Source organism: Oncorhynchus mykiss, chromosome 3, assembly GCF_013265735.2.
Source record: "Oncorhynchus mykiss isolate Arlee chromosome 3, USDA_OmykA_1.1, whole genome shotgun sequence".
NCBI classification, from domain to species: Eukaryota; Metazoa; Chordata; class Actinopteri; order Salmoniformes; family Salmonidae; genus Oncorhynchus; species Oncorhynchus mykiss.
The window spans coordinates 84,502,363-84,522,120 of NC_048567.1; the positions used below are offsets into that span (position 1 = coordinate 84,502,363).

Here is a 19,758-nt window from a genome sequence, read left to right on the forward strand (position 1 = left end):
AGATTCCACTGTTCTGTTCCCCGTATTAAATACCTGAGATCAATACTGCAGCATTCTCAGATCCCTTCCATTGAAATGTAAGATCCAGTCCCATTAATATACAACTAGTCGGTACAGTTAGTACTTACACTATTATTATTATAGGAATGAATCATGACTTGTTCTATAATTCAGTTTGAATGGAAAGCATCCTGGGTAAAGTGTGTTAGTGGGTCAGTGTGTTTATAATGACAACAGATTGTAATGTAATAGAGCCAGCCCACTAAAAGCCTGACCTGACTGACCACTCCAACTGAATTCTTCCAATGTCCCCTACATACTTCAGTCTGAGACTGTCATCATTGAAGTCGTTTGTGGTGACGTTAAAACCTCTTAAGGATCCGCCCCTTTTTTAAAATGTTCTCCTAAATCTAACTGCCTGTAGCTCAGGCCCTGAAACAAGGACATGCATATTCTTGTTACCATTTGAAAGGAAACACTAAAGTTTATGGAAATGTGAAAGGAATGTAGGAGAATATAACACCAGATCTGGAAAAAGATAATACAAAGACAAAACCAACCGTTATTTTGTATTTTTTTGTACCATTAACTTTGAATTGCAAGAGAAAGGCCATAATGTATTATTCCAGCCCAGGTGCTATTTAGATTGTGGCCACTAGATGGCAGCAGTGTATGTGTATATATGTATGTGCAAAGTTTTAGACTGATTTTTTACAAATGTATTTCACCTTTATGATCCAATGAACCATTCAAAATGTTGTATCAAGACTGCCCAAATGTGCCTAATTATTTTATTAATAACTTTTCATGTTCCAAATTGTGCACTCTACTCAAACAATAGCATGGTATTATTTCACTGTAATAGCTACTGTAAATTGAGCAGTGCAGTTAGATTAACAAGAAGTTAAGCTTTCTGCCAATATCAGATATGTCTATGTCCTGGGAAATGTTATTGTTACTTACAACCTCATGCTAATCGCATTAGCCTACGTTAGCTCAACAGTCCCGTGGACGGGACACTGATCCCTTAAAATGAGGGGTGTTTTAAAAAGTCATCAGCGAGTGGATCATCTCTAACCTCTAACCAATATCTACACCAACGACAGATGTTCAAAACGCCGCTTTACGCTGCGTGTTCTGGCTCTGGCCCAAACCATCGTTTTTTGGGGGGACTAATCAGAATGGTTAGAATGTGTTTGCATTCTAGAAATCGTTGGGGAGGTACTCAGATCCAGACTCATTACTCAGTAAAGTCCACAGGCGTGGCGTAGCGTTTGGCCAGAGCAAGGAGTTTGGGTAGCCAACTTAAAGCCTAGATGATGAGATTAGGATGAGCATCGTTCTGTTGGAAGATGTCCATGATTGTGTGGCTGTTCAGTAATAAACACCTGCATTGCTTGCTGTTTGGGGTTTTAGGTTGGGTTTCTGTATAAGCACTTTGTGACATCTGCTGATGTAAAAGAGGCTTTATAAATACATTTGATTGATTGATAATTGTCCTGTACACTTTGACCTGGCTGAACCTGGGGGACGCTTTAGTCTCGACCTAGTGAAAGTTACATTTAAACACAGTTTTGTAAAACCAAAAGATATTGGACATTGAAATGATTTTTCAAGGGGAGGTAGAGTAGTCCTACTATGGTCCAGGGCCCGGTTCCCCAAGGGGAGGTAGAGCAGTCCTACTACGGTCCAGGGCCCGGTTCTCCAAGAGGAGGTAGACCAGTCCTACTATGGTCCAGGGCCCGGTTCCCCAAGGGGAGGTAGACCAGTCCTATTATGGTACAGGGCCCGGTTCCCCAAGGGGAGGTAGACCAGTCCCACTATGGTCCAGGGCCCGGTTCCCCAAGGGGAGGTAGACCAGTCCTACTACGGTCCAGGGCCCGGTTCCCCAAGGGGAGGTAGACCAGTCCTACTATGGTCCCGGGCCCGGTTCCCCAAGGGGAGGTAGACCAGTCCTACTACGGTCCAGGGCCCGGTTCCCCAAGGGGAGGTAGACCAGTCCTACTATGGTCCAGGGCCCGGTTCCCCAAGGGGAGGTAGACCAGTCCTACTACGGTCCAGGGCCCGGTTCCCCAATGGGAGGTAGACCAGTCCTACTACGGTCCAGGGCCCGGTTCCCCAAGGGGAGGTAGACCAGTCCTACTACAGTCCAGGGCCCGGTTCCCCAAGGGGAGGTAGACCAGTCCTACTACGGTCCAGGGCCCGGTTCCCCAAGGGGAGGTAGAGCAGTCCTACTACGGTCCAGGGCCCGGTTCCCCAAGGGGAGGTAGACCAGTCCTACTACGGTCCAGGGCCTGGTTCCCCAAGGGGAGGTAGAGCAGTCCTACTACGGTCCAGGGCCCGGTTCCCCAAGGGGAGGTAGAGCAGTCGTACTACGGTCCAGGGCCCGGTTCCCCAAGGGGAGGTAGACCAGTCCTAGTACGGTCCAGGGCCCGGTTCCCCAAGGGGAGGTAGACCAGTCCTACTACGGTCCAGGGCCCGGTTCCCCAAGGGGAGGTAGAGCAGTCCTACTATGGTCCAGGGCCCGGTTCTCCAAGGGGAGGTAGACCAGTCCTACTACGGTCCAGGGCCCGGTTCCCCAAGGGGAGGTAGAGCAGTCCTACTACGGTCCAGGGCCCGGTTCTCCAAGGGGAGGTAGACCAGTCCTACTATGGTCCAGGGCCCGGTTCCCCAAGGGGAGGTAGACCAGTCCTACTACGGTCCAGGGCCCGGTTCCCCAAGGGGAGGTAGACCAGTCCTACTATGGTCCAGGGCCCGGTTCCCCAAGGGGAGGTAGAGCAGTCCTACTACGGTCCAGGGCCCGGTTCCCCAAGGGGAGGTAGACCAGTCCTACTACGGTCCAGGGCCCGGTTCCCCAAGGGGAGGTAGACCAGTCCTACTACGGTCCAGGGCCCGGTTCCCCAAGGGGAGGTAGACCAGTCCTACTACGGTCCAGGGCCCGGTTCTCCAAGGGGAGGTAGACCAGTCCTACTACGGTCCAGGGCCCGGTTCTCCAAGGGGAGGTAGACCAGTCCTACTACGGTCCAGGGCCCGGTTCCCCAAGGGGAGGTAGACCAGTCCTACTACGGTCCAGGGCCCGGTTCCCCAAGGGGAGGTAGAGCAGTCCTACTACGGTCCAGGGCCCGGTTCCCCAAGGGGAGGTAGAGCAGTCCTACTACGGTCCAGGGCCCGGTTCCCCAAGGGGAGGTAGACCAGTCCTACTATGGTCCAGGGCCCGGTTCCCCAAGGGGAGGTAGACCAGTCCTACTACGGTCCAGGGCCCGGTTCCCCAAGGGGAGGTAGAGCAGTCCTACTACGGTCCAGGGCCCGGTTCCCCAAGGGGAGGTAGACCAGTCCTACTATGGTCCAGGGCCCGGTTCCCCAAGGGGAGGTAGAGCAGTCCTACTACGGTCCAGGGCCCGGTTCCCCAAGGGGAGGTAGACCAGTCCTACTACGGTCCAGGGCCCGGTTCCCCAAGGGGAGGTAGACCAGTCCTACTACGGTCCAGGGCCCGGTTCCCCAAGGGGAGGTAGACCAGTCCTACTACGGTCCAGGGCCCGGTTCCCCAAGGGGAGGTAGACCAGTCCTACTACGGTCCAGGGCCCGGTTCTCCAAGGGGAGGTAGACCAGTCCTACTACGGTCCAGGGCCCGGTTCCCCAAGGGGAGGTAGAGCAGTCCTACTATGGTCCAGGGCCCGGTTCTCCAAGGGGAGGTAGACCAGTCCTACTATGGTCCAGGGCCCGGTTCCCCAAGGGGAGGTAGACCAGTCCTACTACGGTCCAGGGCCCGGTTCCCCAAGGGGAGGTAGAGCAGTCCTACTACGGTCCAGGGCCCGGTTCCCCAAGGGGAGGTAGAGCAGTCCTACTACGGTCCAGGGCCGGGTTCCCCAAGGGGAGGTAGACCAGTCCTACTATGGTCCAGGGCCCGGTTCCCCAAGGGGAGGTAGACCAGTCCTACTACGGTCCAGGGCCCGGTTCCCCAAGGGGAGGTAGAGCAGTCCTACTACGGTCCAGGGCCCGGTTCCCCAAGGGGAGGTAGACCAGTCCTACTACGGTCCAGGGCCCGGTTCCCCAAGGGGAGGTAGACCAGTCCTACTACGGTCCAGGGCCCGGTTCCCCAAGGGGAGGTAGACCAGTCCTACTACGGTCCAGGGCCCGGTTCCCCAAGGGGAGGTAGACCAGTCCTACTACGGTCCAGGGCCCGGTTCCCCAAGGGGAGGTAGAGCAGTCCTACTACGGTCCAGGGCCCGGTTCCCCAAGGGGAGGTAGACCAGTCCTACTACGGTCCAGGGCCCGGTTCCCCAAGGGGAGGTAGACCAGTCCTACTACGTTCCAGGGCCCGGTTCCCCAAGGGGAGGTAGACCAGTCCTACTACGGTCCAGGGCCCGGTTCTCCAAGGGGAGGTAGACCAGTCCTACTATGGTCCAGGGCCCGGTTCCCCAAGGGGAGGTAGAGCAGTCCTACTACGGTCCAGGGCCCGGTTCTCCAAGGGGAGGTAGACCAGTCCTACTATGGTCCAGGGCCCGGTTTCCCAAGGGGAGGTAGACCAGTCCTACTACGGTCCAGGGCCCGGTTCCCCAAGGGGAGGTAGACCAGTCCTACTATGGTCCAGGGCCCGGTTCCCCAAGGGGAGGTAGAGCAGTCCTACTACGGTCCAGGGCCCGGTTCCCCAAGGGGAGGTAGACCAGTCCTACTACGGTCCAGGGCCCGGTTCCCCAAGGGGAGGTAGACCAGTCCTACTACGGTCCAGGGCCCGGTTCCCCAAGGGGAGGTAGACCAGTCCTACTACGGTCCAGGGCCCGGTTCCCCAAGGGGAGGTAGACCAGTCCTACTACGGTCCAGGGCCCGGTTCTCCAAGGGGAGGTAGACCAGTCCTACTACGGTCCAGGGCCCGGTTCCCCAAGGGGAGGTAGAGCAGTCCTACTATGGTCCAGGGCCCGGTTCTCCAAGGGGAGGTAGACCAGTCCTACTATGGTCCAGGGCCCGGTTCCCCAAGGGGAGGTAGACCAGTCCTACTACGGTCCAGGGCCCGGTTCCCCAAGGGGAGGTAGAGCAGTCCTACTACGGTCCAGGGCCCGGTTCCCCAAGGGGAGGTAGAGCAGTCCTACTACGGTCCAGGGCCGGGTTCCCCAAGGGGAGGTAGACCAGTCCTACTATGGTCCAGGGCCCGGTTCCCCAAGGGGAGGTAGACCAGTCCTACTACGGTCCAGGGCCCGGTTCCCCAAGGGGAGGTAGAGCAGTCCTACTACGGTCCAGGGCCCGGTTCCCCAAGGGGAGGTAGACCAGTCCTACTACGGTCCAGGGCCCGGTTCCCCAAGGGGAGGTAGACCAGTCCTACTACGGTCCAGGGCCCGGTTCCCCAAGGGGAGGTAGACCAGTCCTACTACGGTCCAGGGCCCGGTTCTCCAAGGGGAGGTAGACCAGTCCTACTATGGTCCAGGGCCCGGTTCCCCAAGGGGAGGTAGAGCAGTCCTACTACGGTCCAGGGCCCGGTTCTCCAAGGGGAGGTAGACCAGTCCTACTATGGTCCAGGGCCTGGTTTCCCAAGGGGAGGTAGACCAGTCCTACTATGGTCCAGGGCCTGGTTCCCCAAGGGGAGGTAGACCAGTCCTACTATGGTCCAGGGCCCGGTTCCCCAAGGGGAGGTAGAGCAGTCCTACTATGGTTCAGGGCCCGGTTCCCCAAGGGGAGGTAGACCAGCCAATAACTTTGGAACGAAGTTAACAACAAATATAAAGTTGCCAATGTCATTGCAATTGAACAAGCACGGGATAAAACAGAGAAGACTGCATTAAAAACCATCAACCACAAGTTGATAATATCTCTCTAGGAGCTGATCTGTAGTCAGTATTGTGGAATAATGCTCATATTAAGGTAAGATTTTAATGGAGAAAGCTGATCCTAGAGCAGCGCTGCCTTTCTTTCAATCCTATCAGTATCGACACATGCTGCTATGACGCACTTAGTAAACATTATGTTTTGTTGTTTTTGGAAACGTACGCTACATCTTCGGTCGTCATGGGAATAATGCATTGTTTAAACACCCGTAAGCCTAAATTCCATCACTGTCAGGAAACCGGACCCTGATTTGTTCATAGGCAAGACTATAAACTTGTCTTACACAAATGATTTCTGTCTGGGAGGGTTGGACTATAACACTATCTTACATAGATAATAGATAATGTCTGTCTGGGAGGGTTGGACGATAACACTGTCCTACATAGATAATAGATAATGTCTGTCTGGGAGGGTTGGACGATAACACTGTCTTACATAAATAATGTCTGTCTGGGAGGGTTGGACTATAACATTGTCTTACATAAATAATGTCTGTCTGGGAGGGTTGGACTATAACACTGTCTTACATAGATAATATATAATGTCTGTCTGGGAGGGTTGAACTATAACACTGTCTTACATAGATAATAGATAATGTCTGTCTGGGAGGGTTGGACTATAACACTGTCTTACATAGATAATGTCTGTCTGGGAGGGTTGGACTATAACACTGTCTTACATAGATAATGTCTGTCTGGGAGGGTTGGACTATAACAGTATCTTACATAGATAATGTCTGTCTGGGAGGGTTGGACTATAACACTGTCTTACATAGATAATGTCTGTCTGGGAGGGTTGGACTATAACACTGTCTTACATAGATAATAGATAATGTCTGTCTGGGAGGGTTGGACTATAACAGTATATTACATAGATAATGTCTGTCTGGGAGGGTTGGACTATAACAGTATCTTACATAGATAATGTCTGTCTGGGAGGGTTGGACTATAACAGTATCTTACATAGATAATGTCTGTCTGGGAGGGTTGGACTATAACAGTATCTTACATAGATAATGTCTGTCTGGGAGGGTTGGACTATAACAGTATCTTACATAGATAATGTCTGTCTGGGAGGGTTGGACTATAACACTGTCTTACATAGATAATGTCTGTCTGGGAGGGTTGGACTATAACAGTATCTTACATAGATAATGTCTGTCTGGGAGGGTTGGACTATAACAGTATCTTACATAGATAATGTCTGTCTGGGAGGGTTGGACTATAACAGTATCTTACATAGATAATGTCTGTCTGGGAGGGTTGGACTATAACACTGTCTTACATAGATAATGTCTGTCTGGGAGGGTTGGACTATAACAGTATCTTACATAGATAATGTCTGTCTGGGAGGGTTGGACTATAACACTGTCTTACATAGAAAATGTCTGTCTGGGAGGGTTGGACTATAACAGTATCTTACATAGATAATGTCTGTCTGGGAGGGTTGGACTATAACACTGTCTTACATAGATAATGTCTGTCTGGGAGGGTTGGACTATAACAGTATCTTACATAAATAATGTCTGTCTGGGAGGGTTGGACTATTACACTGTCGTACATAGATAATATATAATGTCTGTCTGGGAGGGTTGGACTATAACACTGTCTTACATAGATAATAGATAATGTCTGTCTGGGAGGGTTGGACTATAACACTGTCTTACATAGATAATGTCTGTCTGGGAGGGTTGGACTATAACACTGTCTTACATAGATAATAGATAATGTCTGTCTGGGAGGGTTGGACTATAACACTGTCTTACATAGATAATGTCTGTCTGGGAGGGTTGGACTATAACACTGTCTTACATAGATAATGTCTGTCTGGGAGGGTTGGACTATAACAGTATCTTACATAGATAATGTCTGTCTGGGAGGGTTGGACTATAACAGTATCTTACATAGATAATGTCTGTCTGGGAGGGTTGGACTATAACACTGTCTTACATAGATAATGTCTGTCTGGGAGGGTTGGACTATAACAGTATCTTGCATAGATAATGTCTGTCTGGGAGGGTTGGACTATAACAGTATCTTACATAGATGCAGTCCTTCTGGTAGCGCAGGTAAAGGTTGTACATGATGGCAGCTTCATGTAGTTCTGCCAGAGTAGACATGTCCTCTACTCCATTAATACTGGTGGGGTGCATAGGAAACACCTTGTCTCTGCTCAGCTCCCCCTGCTGCAGGTACATCACCTGAAACACAGAGACACGACAGGTAGTTAGTTGTACTGCAGCAGGACAATCACCTGAAACACAGAGACACAGCAGGTGTAGTAGGACACCTCACAACAGGTGTAGTAGGCCTTCAGGAAACCTCACATCAGGTGTAGTAGGCCTTCAGGACACCCCAAAACAGGTGTAGTAGGAAACCTCACATCAGGTGTAGTAGACCTTCAGGACACCTCACAACATGTGTAGTAGGCCTTCAGGACACCTCACAACAGGTGTAGTAGGACACCTCACAGCAGGTGTAGTAGGCCTTCAGGAAACCTCACATCAGGTGTAGTAGGCCTTCAGGACACCCCACAACAGGTGTAGTAGGCCTTCAGGACACCTCACAACAGGTGTAGTAGGCCTTCAGGACACCTCACAGCAGGTGTAGTAGGACACCTCACAACAGGTGTAGTAGGCCTTCAGGAAACCTCACATCAGGTGTAGTAGGCCTTCAGGACACCCCACAACAGGTGTAGTAGGCCTTCAGGACACCTCACAACAGGTGTTTTAGGACACCTCACAGCAGGTGTAGTAGGCCTTCAGGACACCTCACATCAGGTGTAGTAGGCCTTCAGGACACCCCACAACAGGTGTAGTAGGCCTTCAGGACACCTCACAACAGGTGTTTTAGGACACCTCACAGCAGGTGTAGTAGGCCTTCAGGACAAGTCACAGCAGGTGTAGTAGACCTTCAGGACACCTCACAACAGGTGTAGTAGGACACCTAACATCAGGTGTAGTAGGCCTTCAGGACACCTCACAGCAGGTGTAGTAGGCCTTCAGGACAAGTCACAGCAGGTGTAGTAGACCTTCAGGACACCCCACAACAGGTGTAGTAGGCCTTCAGGACACCTCACACCAGGTGTAGTAGGCCTTCAGGAAACCTCACAGCAGGTGTAGTAGGACACCTCAAAACAGGTGTAGTAGGACACCTCACAGCAGGTGTAGTAGGACTTCAGGACACCTCACAGCAGGTGTAGTAGGACACCTCACCACAGGTGTAGTAGGCCTTCAGGACACCTCACAACAGGTGTAGTAGGCCTTCAGGACACCTCACAACAGGTGTCGTAGGCCTTCAGGACACCTCACAACAGGTGTCGTAGGCCTTCAGGACACCTCACATCAGGTGTTTTAGGACACCTCACAGCAGGTGTAGTAGGCATTCAGGACAAGTCACAGCAGGTGTAGTAGGCCTTCAGGACACCTCACAACAGGTGTCGTAGGCCTTCAGGACACCTCACAACAGGTGTCGTAGGCCTTCAGGACACCTCACATCAGGTGTTTTAGGACACCTCACAGCAGGTGTAGTAGGCCTTCAGGACAAGTCACAGCAGGTGTAGTAGACCTTCAGGACACCTCACAACAGGTGTTGTAGACCTTCAGGACACCTCACAACAGGTGTAGTAGGCCTTCAGGACACCTCGCAGCAGGTGTAGTAGGCCTTCAGGACACCTCACAACAGGTGTAGTAGACCTTCAGGACAAGTCACAGCAGGTGTAGTAGGCCTTCAGGACAAGTCACAGCAGGTGTAGTAGACCTTCAGGACACCTCACAACAGGTGTAGTAGACCTTCAGGACACCTCACAACAGGTGTAGTAGACCTTCAGGACACCTCACAGCAGGCTCAGTATTGTGAAAACCCCTTTAGAGGCCATAGCTATAGCTTCTGGAGTCAGGAGGACACAGGGCAGGTTCAGAGTGATGTAGTTGGCACCATGCCAGGACCTCATGGGTGATGTAGCTGGCACCATGCCAGGACCTCATGAGTGATGTAGCTGCACCATACCAGGATTTCATGGCGATACTAATCGTCTACACCTCTGTGGAGAGCATGAGGAATATACATAACAAAGGCCCAACTGAGGTGCCCATGCTTCTCCTTCAAACAAACAACACACCTGCCTGCAACCATTCACCATGTCATGCACAATAGTCCTTCCACTTTGGATACACCCAGCGCTAGGTTACAGTGGACAGAGCTAGGCTGTTTACAGTGGACAGAGGTAGACTGGTTACAGTGGACAGAGCTAGACTGGTTACAGTGGACAGAGCTAGGATACAGTAGACAGAGCTAGGTTACAGTGGACAGAGCTAGGCTGGTTACAGTGGACAGAGCTAGGTTACAGTGGACAGAGCTAGACTGGTTACAGTGGACAGAGCTAGGCTGGTTACAGTGGACAGAGGTAGACTGGTTACAGTGGACAGAGGTAGACTGGTTACAGTGGACAGAGCTAGGTTACAGTGGACAGAGCTAGGCTGGTTACAGTGGACAGAGCTAGGTTACAGTGGACAGAGCTAGACTGGTTACAGTGGACAGAGCTAGACTAGTTACAGTAGACAGAGCTAGGCTGGTTACAGTGGACAGAGCTAGGTTACAGTGGACAGAGCTAGGCTGGTTACAGTGGACAGAGCTAGGCTGGTTACAGTGGACAGAGGTAGACTGGTTACAGTGGACAGAGCTATGTTACAGTGGACAGAGCTAGGCTGGTTACAGTGGACAGAGCTAGGTTACAGTGGACAGAGCTAGACTGGTTACAGTGGACAGAGCTAGACTAGTTACAGTAGACAGAGCTAGGTTACAGTGGACAGAGCTAGACTGGTTACAGTGGACAGAGCTAGGCTGGTTACAGTAGACAGAGCTAGGTTACAGTGGACAGAGCTAGGCTGGTTACAGTGGACAGAGCTAGGTTACAGTGAACAGAGCTAGGCTGGTTACAGTGGACAGAGCTAGGCTGGTTACAGTGGACAGAGCTAGGTTACAGTGGACAGAGCTAGGTTACAGTGGACAGAGCTAGGTTACAGTGGACAGAGCTAGGCTGGTTACAGTAGACAGAGCTAGGTTACAGTGGACAGAGCTAGGCTGGTTACAGTGGACATAGCTAGGCTGTTACAGTGGACAGAGCTAGACTGGTTAAAGTGGACAGAGCTAGGCTGGTTACAGTGGACAGAGCTAGACTGGTTAAAGTGGACAGAGCTAGGCTGGTTACAGTGGACAGAGCTAGGCTGGTTACATTGGACAGAGCTAGGTTACAGTGGACAGAGCTAGGGTACAGTGGACAGAGCTAGGCTGGTTACAGTGGACAGAGCTAACTTACAGTGGACAGAGCTAGGCTGGTTACAGTGGACAGAGCCAGACTGGTTACAGTGGACAGACCTAGGCTGGTTACATTGGACAGAGCTAGGCTGGTTACAGTAGACAGAGCTAGGCTGGTTACAGTGGACAGAGCTAGGATGGTTACAGTGGACAGAGCTAGGCTGGTTACAGTGGACAGAGCTAGGTTACAGTGGACAGAGCTAGACTGGTTACAGTGGACAGAGCTAGGCTGTTACAGTGGACAGAGCTAGACTGGTTAAAGTGGACAGAGCTAGGCTGGTTACAGTGGACAGAGCTAGACTGGTTACAGTGGACAGAGCTAGGCTGGTTACAGTAGACAGAGCTAGGCTGGTTACATTGGACAGAGCTAGGTTACAGTGGACAGAGCTAGGGTACAGTGGACAGAGCTAGGCTGGTTACAGTGGACAGAGCTAACTTACAGTGGACAGAGCTAGGCTGGTTACAGTGGACAGAGCCAGACTGGTTACAGTGGACAGACCTAGGCTGGTTACATTGGACAGAGCTAGGCTGGTTACAGTAGACAGAGCTAGGCTGGTTAGAGTGGACAGAGCTAGGATGGTTACAGTGGACAGAGCTAGGTTACAGTGGACAGAGCTAGGTTACAGTGGACAGAGCTAGACTGGTTACAGTAGACAGAGCTAGACTGGTTACAGTGGACAGAGCTAGGTTACAGTGGACAGAGCTAGGCTGGTTACAGTGGACAGAGCTAGGTTACAGTGGACAGAGCTAGACTGGTTACAGTGGACAGAGCTAGGTTACAGTGGACAGAGCTAGACTGGTTACAGTGGACAGAGCTAGACTGGTTACAGTAGACAGAGCTAGGTTACAGTGGACAGAGGTAGACTGGTTACAGTAGACAGAGCTAACTTACAGTGGACAGAGCTAGGCTGGTTACAGTGGACAGAGCTAGACTGGTTACAGTGGACAGAGCTAGGCTGGTTACAGTGGACAGAGCTAGGCTGGTTACAGTGGACAGAGCTAGGTTACAGTGGACAGAGCTAGACTGGTTACAGTGGACAGAGCTAGGCTGGTTACAGTGGACAGAGCTAGGTTACAGTGGACAGAGCTAGACTGGTTACAGTGGACAGAGCTAGACTGGATACAGTGGACAGAGCTAGGCTGGTTACAGTAGACAGAGCTAGGTTACAGTGGACAGAGCTAGGCTGGTTACAGTAGACAGAGCTAGGTTACAGTGGACAGAGCTAGGTTACAGTGAACAGAGCTAGGCTGGTTACAGTGGACAGAGCTAGGTTACAGTGAACAGAGCTAGGCTGGTTACAGTGGACAGAGCTAGGCTGGTTACAGTGGACAGAGCTAGGTTACAGTGGACAGAGCTAGGTTACAGTGGACAGAGCTAGGCTGGTTACAGTGGACAGAGCTAGACTGGTTACAGTAGACAGAGCTAGGTTACAGTAGACAGAGCTAGGTTACAGTGGACAGAGCTAGGTTACAGTGGACAGAGCTAGGTTACAGTGGACAGAGCTAGGCTGGGTACAGTGGACAGAGCTAGACTGGTTACAGTGGACAGAGCTAGGCTGGTTACAGTGGACAGAGCTAGGATGTTACAGTGGACAGAGCTAGACTGGTTACAGTAGACAGAGCTAGGTTACAGTGGACAGAGCTAGGCTGGTTACAGTGGACAGAACTAGGTTACAGTGGACAGAGCTAGACTGGTTACAGTGGACAGAGCTAGGTTACAGTGGACAGAGCTAGACTGGTTACAGTGGACAGAGCTAGACTGGTTACAGTGGACAGAGATAGGTTACAGTGGACAGAGCTAGACTGGTTACAGTAGACAGAGCTAGGTTACAGTGGACAGAGGTAGACTGGTTACAGTAGACAGAGCTAACTTACAGTGGACAGAGCTAGGTTACAGTGGACAGAGCTAGGCTGGTTACAGTGGACAGAGCTAGGCTGGTTACAGTGGACAGAGCTAGACTGGTTACAGTGGACAGAGCTAGACTGATTACAGTGGACAGAGCTAGGCTGGTTACAGTGGACAGAGCTAGGTTACAGTGGACAGAGCTAGACTGGTTACAATGGACAGAGCTAGGCTGGTTACAGTGGACAGAGCTAGACTGGTTACAGTGGACAGAGCTAGGCTGGTTACAATGGACAGAGCTAGGTTACAGTGGACAGAGCTAGGTTACAGTGGACAGAGCTAGGCTGGTTACAGTAGACAGAGTTAGGTTACAGTGGACAGAGCTAGGCTGGTTACAGTGGACAGAGCTAGGCTGTTACAGTGGACAGAGCTAGACTGGTTAAAGTGGACAGAGCTAGGCTGGTTACAGTGGACAGAGCTAGGTTACACTGGACAGAGCTAGGCTGGTTACAGTAGACAGAGCTAGGCTGGTTACAGTGGACAGAGCTAGGCTAGTTACAGTGGACAGAGCTAGGCTGGTTACAGTGGACAGAGCTAGACTGGTTACAGTGGACAGAGCTAGGCTGGTTACAGTAGACAGAGCTAGGCTGGTTACAGTGGACAGAGCTAGGTTACAGTGGACAGAGCTAGGGTACAGTGGACAGAGCTAGGCTGGTTACAGTGGACAGAGCTAGGTTACAGTGGACAGAGCTAGGCTGGTTACAGTGGACAGAGCCAGACTGGTTACAGTGGACAGACCTAGGCTGGTTACATTGGACAGAGCTAGGCTGGTTACAGTAGACAGAGCTAGGCTGGTTACAGTGGACAGAGCTAGGCTGGTTACAGTGGACAGAGCTAGGCTGGTTACAGTGGACAGAGCTAGGTTACAGTGAACAGAGCTAGGCTGGTTACAGTGGACAGAGCTAGGTTACAGTGGACAGAGCTAGGCTGGTTACAGTGGAAAGAGCTAGGTTACAGTGGACAGAGCTAGACTGGTTACAGTGGACAGAGCTAGACTGGTTACAGTATACAGAGCTAGACTGGTTACAGTAGACAGAGCTAGGTTAGAGTGGACAGAGCTAGGCTGGTTACAGTGGACAGAACTAGGCTGGTTACAGTGGACAGAGCTAGGCTGGTTACAGTAGACAGAGCTAGGTTAGAGTGGACAGAGCAAGGCTGGTTACAGTGGACAGAGCTAGGCTGGTTACAGTGGACAGAGCTAGACTGGTTAAAGTGGACAGAGCTAGGCTGGTTACAGTGGACAGAGCTAGACTGGTTACAGTGGACAGAGCTAGGCTGGTTACAGTGGACAGAGCCAGACTGGTTACAGTGGACAGAGCTAGACTGGTTACATCTGACAGAGCTAGGCTGGTTACAGTAGACAGAGCTAGGTTACAGTGGACAGAGCTAGACTGGTTACAGTGGACAGAGCTAGACTGGTTACAGTAGACAGAGCTAGGTTACAGTAGACAGAGCTAGGTTACAGTGGACAGAGCTAGGTTACAGTGGACAGAGCTAGGTTACAGTGAACAGAGCTAGGCTGGTTACAGTGGACAGAGCTAGGCTGGTTACAGTGGACAGAGCTAGGTTACAGTGGACAGAGCTAGGTTACAGTGGACAGAGCTAGGCTGGTTACAGTAGACAGAGCTAGGTTACAGTGGACAGAGCTAGGCTGGTTACAGTGGACATAGCTAGGCTGTTACAGTGGACAGAGCTAGACTGGTTAAAGTGGACAGAGCTAGGCTGGTTACAGTGGACAGAGCTAGACTGGTTAAAGTGGACAGAGCTAGGCTGGTTACAGTGGACAGAGCTAGGCTGGTTACATTGGACAGAGCTAGGTTACAGTGGACAGAGCTAGGGTACAGTGGACAGAGCTAGGCTGGTTACAGTGGACAGAGCTAACTTACAGTGGACAGAGCTAGGCTGGTTACAGTGGACAGACCTAGGCTGGTTACATTGGACAGAGCTAGGCTGGTTACAGTAGACAGAGCTAGGCTGGTTACAGTGGACAGAGCTAGGATGGTTACAGTGGACAGAGCTAGGTTACAGTGGACAGAGCTAGGTTACAGTGGACAGAGCTAGACTGGTTACAGTAGACAGAGCTAGACTGGTTACAGTGGACAGAGCTAGGTTACAGTGGACAGAGCTAGGCTGGTTACAGTGGACAGAGCTAGGTTACAGTGGACAGAGCTAGACTGGTTACAGTGGACAGAGCTAGGTTACAGTGGACAGAGCTAGACTGGTTACAGTGGACAGAGCTAGACTGGTTACAGTAGACAGAGCTAGGTTACAGTGGACAGAGGTAGACTGGTTACAGTAGACAGAGCTAACTTACAGTGGACAGAGCTAGGCTGGTTACAGTGGACAGAGCTAGACTGGTTACAGTGGACAGAGCTAGGCTGGTTACAGTGGACAGGGCTAGGCTGGTTACAGTGGACAGAGCTAGGTTACAGTGGACAGAGCTAGACTGGTTACAGTGGACAGAGCTAGGCTGGTTACAGTAGACAGAGCTAGGTTACAGTGGACAGAGCTAGGCTGGTTACAGTAGACAGAGCTAGGTTACAGTGGACAGAGCTAGGTTACAGTGAACAGAGCTAGGCTGGTTACAGTGGACAGAGCTAGGTTACAGTGAACAGAGCTAGGCTGGTTACAGTGGACAGAGCTAGGCTGGTTACAGTGGACAGAGCTAGGTTACAGTGGACAGAGCTAGGTTACAGTGGACAGAGCTAGGCTGGTTACAGTGGACAGAGCTAGACTGGTTACAGTAGACAGAGCTAGGTTACAGTAGACAGAGCTAGGTTACAGTGGACAGAGCTAGGTTACAGTGGACAGAGCTAGGTTACAGTGGACAGAGCTAGGCTGGGTACAGTGGACAGAGCTAGACTGGTTACAGTGGACAGAGCTAGGCTGGTTACAGTGGACAGAGCTAGGATGTTACAGTGGACAGAGCTAGACTGGTTACAGTAGACAGAGCTAGGTTACAGTGGACAGAGCTAGGCTGGTTACAGTGGACAGAACTAGGTTACAGTGGACAGAGCTAGACTGGTTACAGTGGACAGAGCTAGGTTACAGTGGACAGAGCTAGACTGGTTACAGTGGACAGAGCTAGACTGGTTACAGTGGACAGAGATAGGTTACAGTGGACAGAGCTATACTGGTTACAGTAGACAGAGCTAGGTTACAGTGGACAGAGGTAGACTGGTTACAGTAGACAGAGCTAACTTACAGTGGACAGAGCTAGGTTACAGTGGACAGAGCTAGGCTGGTTACAGTGGACAGAGCTAGGCTGGTTACAGTGGACAGAGCTAGACTGGTTACAGTGGACAGAGCTAGACTGATTACAGTGGACAGAGCTAGGCTGGTTACAGTGGACAGAGCTAGGTTACAGTGGACAGAGCTAGACTGGTTACAATGGACAGAGCTAGGCTGGTTACAGTGGACAGAGCTAGACTGGTTACAGTGGACAGAGCTAGGCTGGTTACAATGGACAGAGCTAGGTTACAGTGGACAGAGCTAGGTTACAGTGGACAGAGCTAGGCTGGTTACAGTAGACAGAGTTAGGTTACAGTGGACAGAGCTAGGCTGGTTACAGTGGACAGAGCTAGGCTGTTACAGTGGACAGAGCTAGACTGGTTAAAGTGGACAGAGCTAGGCTGGTTACAGTGGACAGAGCTAGGTTACACTGGACAGAGCTAGGCTGGTTACAGTAGACAGAGCTAGGCTGGTTACAGTGGACAGAGCTAGGCTAGTTACAGTGGACAGAGCTAGGCTGGTTACAGTGGACAGAGCTAGACTGGTTACAGTGGACAGAGCTAGGCTGGTTACAGTAGACAGAGCTAGGCTGGTTACAGTGGACAGAGCTAGGTTACAGTGGACAGAGCTAGGGTACAGTGGACAGAGCTAGGCTGGTTACAGTGGACAGAGCTAGGTTACAGTGGACAGAGCTAGGCTGGTTACAGTGGACAGAGCCAGACTGGTTACAGTGGACAGACCTAGGCTGGTTACATTGGACAGAGCTAGGCTGGTTACAGTAGACAGAGCTAGGCTGGTTACAGTGGACAGAGCTAGGCTGGTTACAGTGGACAGAGCTAGGCTGGTTACAGTGGACAGAGCTAGGTTACAGTGGACAGAGCTAGACTGGTTACAGTGGACAGAGCTAGGTTACAGTGAACAGAGCTAGGCTGGTTACAGTGGACAGAGCTAGGTTACAGTGGACAGAGCTAGGCTGGTTACAGTGGAAAGAGCTAGGTTACAGTGGACAGAGCTAGACTGGTTACAGTGGACAGAGCTAGACTGATTACAGTGGACAGAGCTAGACTGGTTACAGTATACAGAGCTAGACTGGTTACAGTAGACAGAGCTAGGTTAGAGTGGACAGAGCTAGGCTGGTTACAGTGGACAGAACTAGGCTGGTTACAGTGGACAGAGCTAGGCTGGTTACACTAGACAGAGCTAGGTTAGAGTGGACAGAGCAAGGCTGGTTACAGTGGACAGAGCTAGGCTGGTTACAGTGGACAGAGCTAGACTGGTTAAAGTGGACAGAGCTAGGCTGGTTACAGTGGACAGAGCTAGACTGGTTACAGTGGACAGAGCTAGGCTGGTTACAGTGGACAGAGCTAGACTGGTTACAGTGGACAGAGCTAGACTGGTTATATCTGACAGAGCTAGGCTGGTTACAGTAGACAGAGCTAGGTTACAGTGGACAGAGCTAGACTGGTTACAGTAGACAGAGCTAGACTGGTTACAGTAGACAGAGCTAGGTTACAGTAGACAGAGCTAGGTTACAGTGGACAGAGCTAGGTTACAGTGGACAGAGCTAGGTTACAGTGGACAGAGCTAGGCTGGGTACAGTGGACAGAGCTAGACTGGTTACAGTGGACAGAGCTAGGCTGGTTACAGTGGACAGAGCTAGGATGTTACAGTGGACAGAGCTAGACTGGTTACAGTAGACAGAGCTAGGTTACAGTGGACAGAGCTAGGCTGGTTACAGTGGACAGAGCTAGGTTACAGTGTCACGAATCCCGTTTCCTGAGTCTGTGTTTGCCTGTGTTTCTGTCCCCGAGTGTGTTTCCGATGTCCTGGAACGCACCCTGTCTGGTTGCCGGGCGAATTAGCTTGTTGGGAGATCGATGTTCACCCGCACCTGTATCCCATCAGTAATCTGCACACCTGTCCTGATCATCACCTCTCCCCTTCAAAAGCTCTGACCTGACATCCATTCCCTGCCGGATCGTTAGCCATGAACAGTATGTTGTGCCAGAGTATCAGCCTCAAGTTGGATAGAATTTGTTTTGTTGTTTGTTACGTATTGCTTGCCTTGAACTTACCTCTGTTTGTTCTGTCTTCAGTTACTCACCCGGATCATTTACCCCATTCCCGCCTGGTCGTCAGAGGATTCCGCTTCCCCATTGGATCCACCTATTTACTCCCATCAACTCATCACCGCTACCCGCTACAACACCTGGATATATCTACCCATTCACTTGTAAATAAATACTCACCTTTTTCCTACTCTCCTTGTCCTGGTCTGCTTCTGGGTTCGATTTTGAAGAATCGTGACATACAGTGGACCGAGCTAGGTTACAGTGGACAGAGCTAGACTGGTTACAGTGGACAGAGCTAGGTTACAGTGGACAGAGCTAGGCTGGTTACAGTGGACAGAGCTAGACTGGTTATAGTGGACAGAGCTAGACTGGTTACAGTGGACAGAGCTAGGCTGGTTACAGTGGACAGAGCTAGGCTGGTTACAGTGGACAGAGCTAGGATGGTTACAGTGGACAGAGATAGGTTACAGTGGACAGTGCTAGACTGGTTACAGTAGACAGAGCTAGGTTACAGTGGACAGAGCTAGGCTGCCAGGATGGTTCTGGTTACAGTGGAAAGGCAATCTACTGTAGACGGAGCCTGTCATATTACTGAAACCTTCATGTGATTCCTGCTCAGGATTATTGAGAGAGAGACAAAGCACAACCCCCGATGACCTCACAACATTCTGACATTCTTAGAGCATATGATGTCAGAGGACTGTCTGCATACAGGCTCCACCTACAGATGTCGGATCTTAATCTGAGCCAGTTTGCTACATCAGGAAAATAATCTTGCAGCAACAAGAAATTATTATGTGGATTATAATTTTCTGGACATTTTTCTAAAGGTTGATACATTTTTCTTCAGGGAAAAAGTGGAATTAAAAAACGTAATAAGCCCTTTTAAACCTCAAATATACTACTGCATCTGGGTGATCAAATGAAGATCTTAGATCATCTGTATGTTTCTGAGGCCAAACCACATCATTCAGTCTGCCTGACATGGATATGTGTGATCTGTTATCCAAGTACTTCTGTCATAACAGCTGGATTTGAGTGCATGTTCAGAGATGTTGTAAGAAAGAGAACGCCCTGCTGTGGTTCCACCCTGTCACGCTGGGACTGAAAAATGGTTAGGATTAGTTAACATGCTAAGGCCTAAAGGAGTAATGGTTAGCTAACAGGCCTACTACAGGAGTTATGGTTAGCTAACACGCTACAGGGCTAACAGGCCTACAGGAGTTATGGTTAGCTAACACACTACAGGGCTAACAGCCCTAAAGGAGTTATGGTTAGCTAACACGCTACAGGGCTAACAGGCCTACAGGAGTTATGGCTAGCTAACACACTACAGGGCTAACAGCCCTAAAGGAGTTATGGCTAGCTAACACGCTACAGGGCTAATAGGCCTTAAGGAGTTATGGTTAGCTAACACACT

General features: G+C 50.7%; 1 protein-coding gene across 2 annotated transcripts in view; it reads right to left on the reverse strand.

Moving 5' to 3' along the window:
• LOC110516739 (unconventional myosin-X-like) overlaps positions 1-19,758 on the reverse strand; it is a 311,555-nt gene that overhangs the window by 189,648 nt on the left and 102,149 nt on the right. For both annotated transcript variants that reach the window (XR_005051402.1, XM_036975363.1), the window contains exon 3: positions 7,859-8,017. Coding sequence is in view for 1 of the 2 variants with exons in the window: in XM_036975363.1 (XP_036831258.1) it covers positions 7,859-8,017 (159 nt within the window). In the remaining variant the exon portion in view is untranslated. The remainder of the gene's footprint in view (positions 1-7,858; positions 8,018-19,758) is intronic.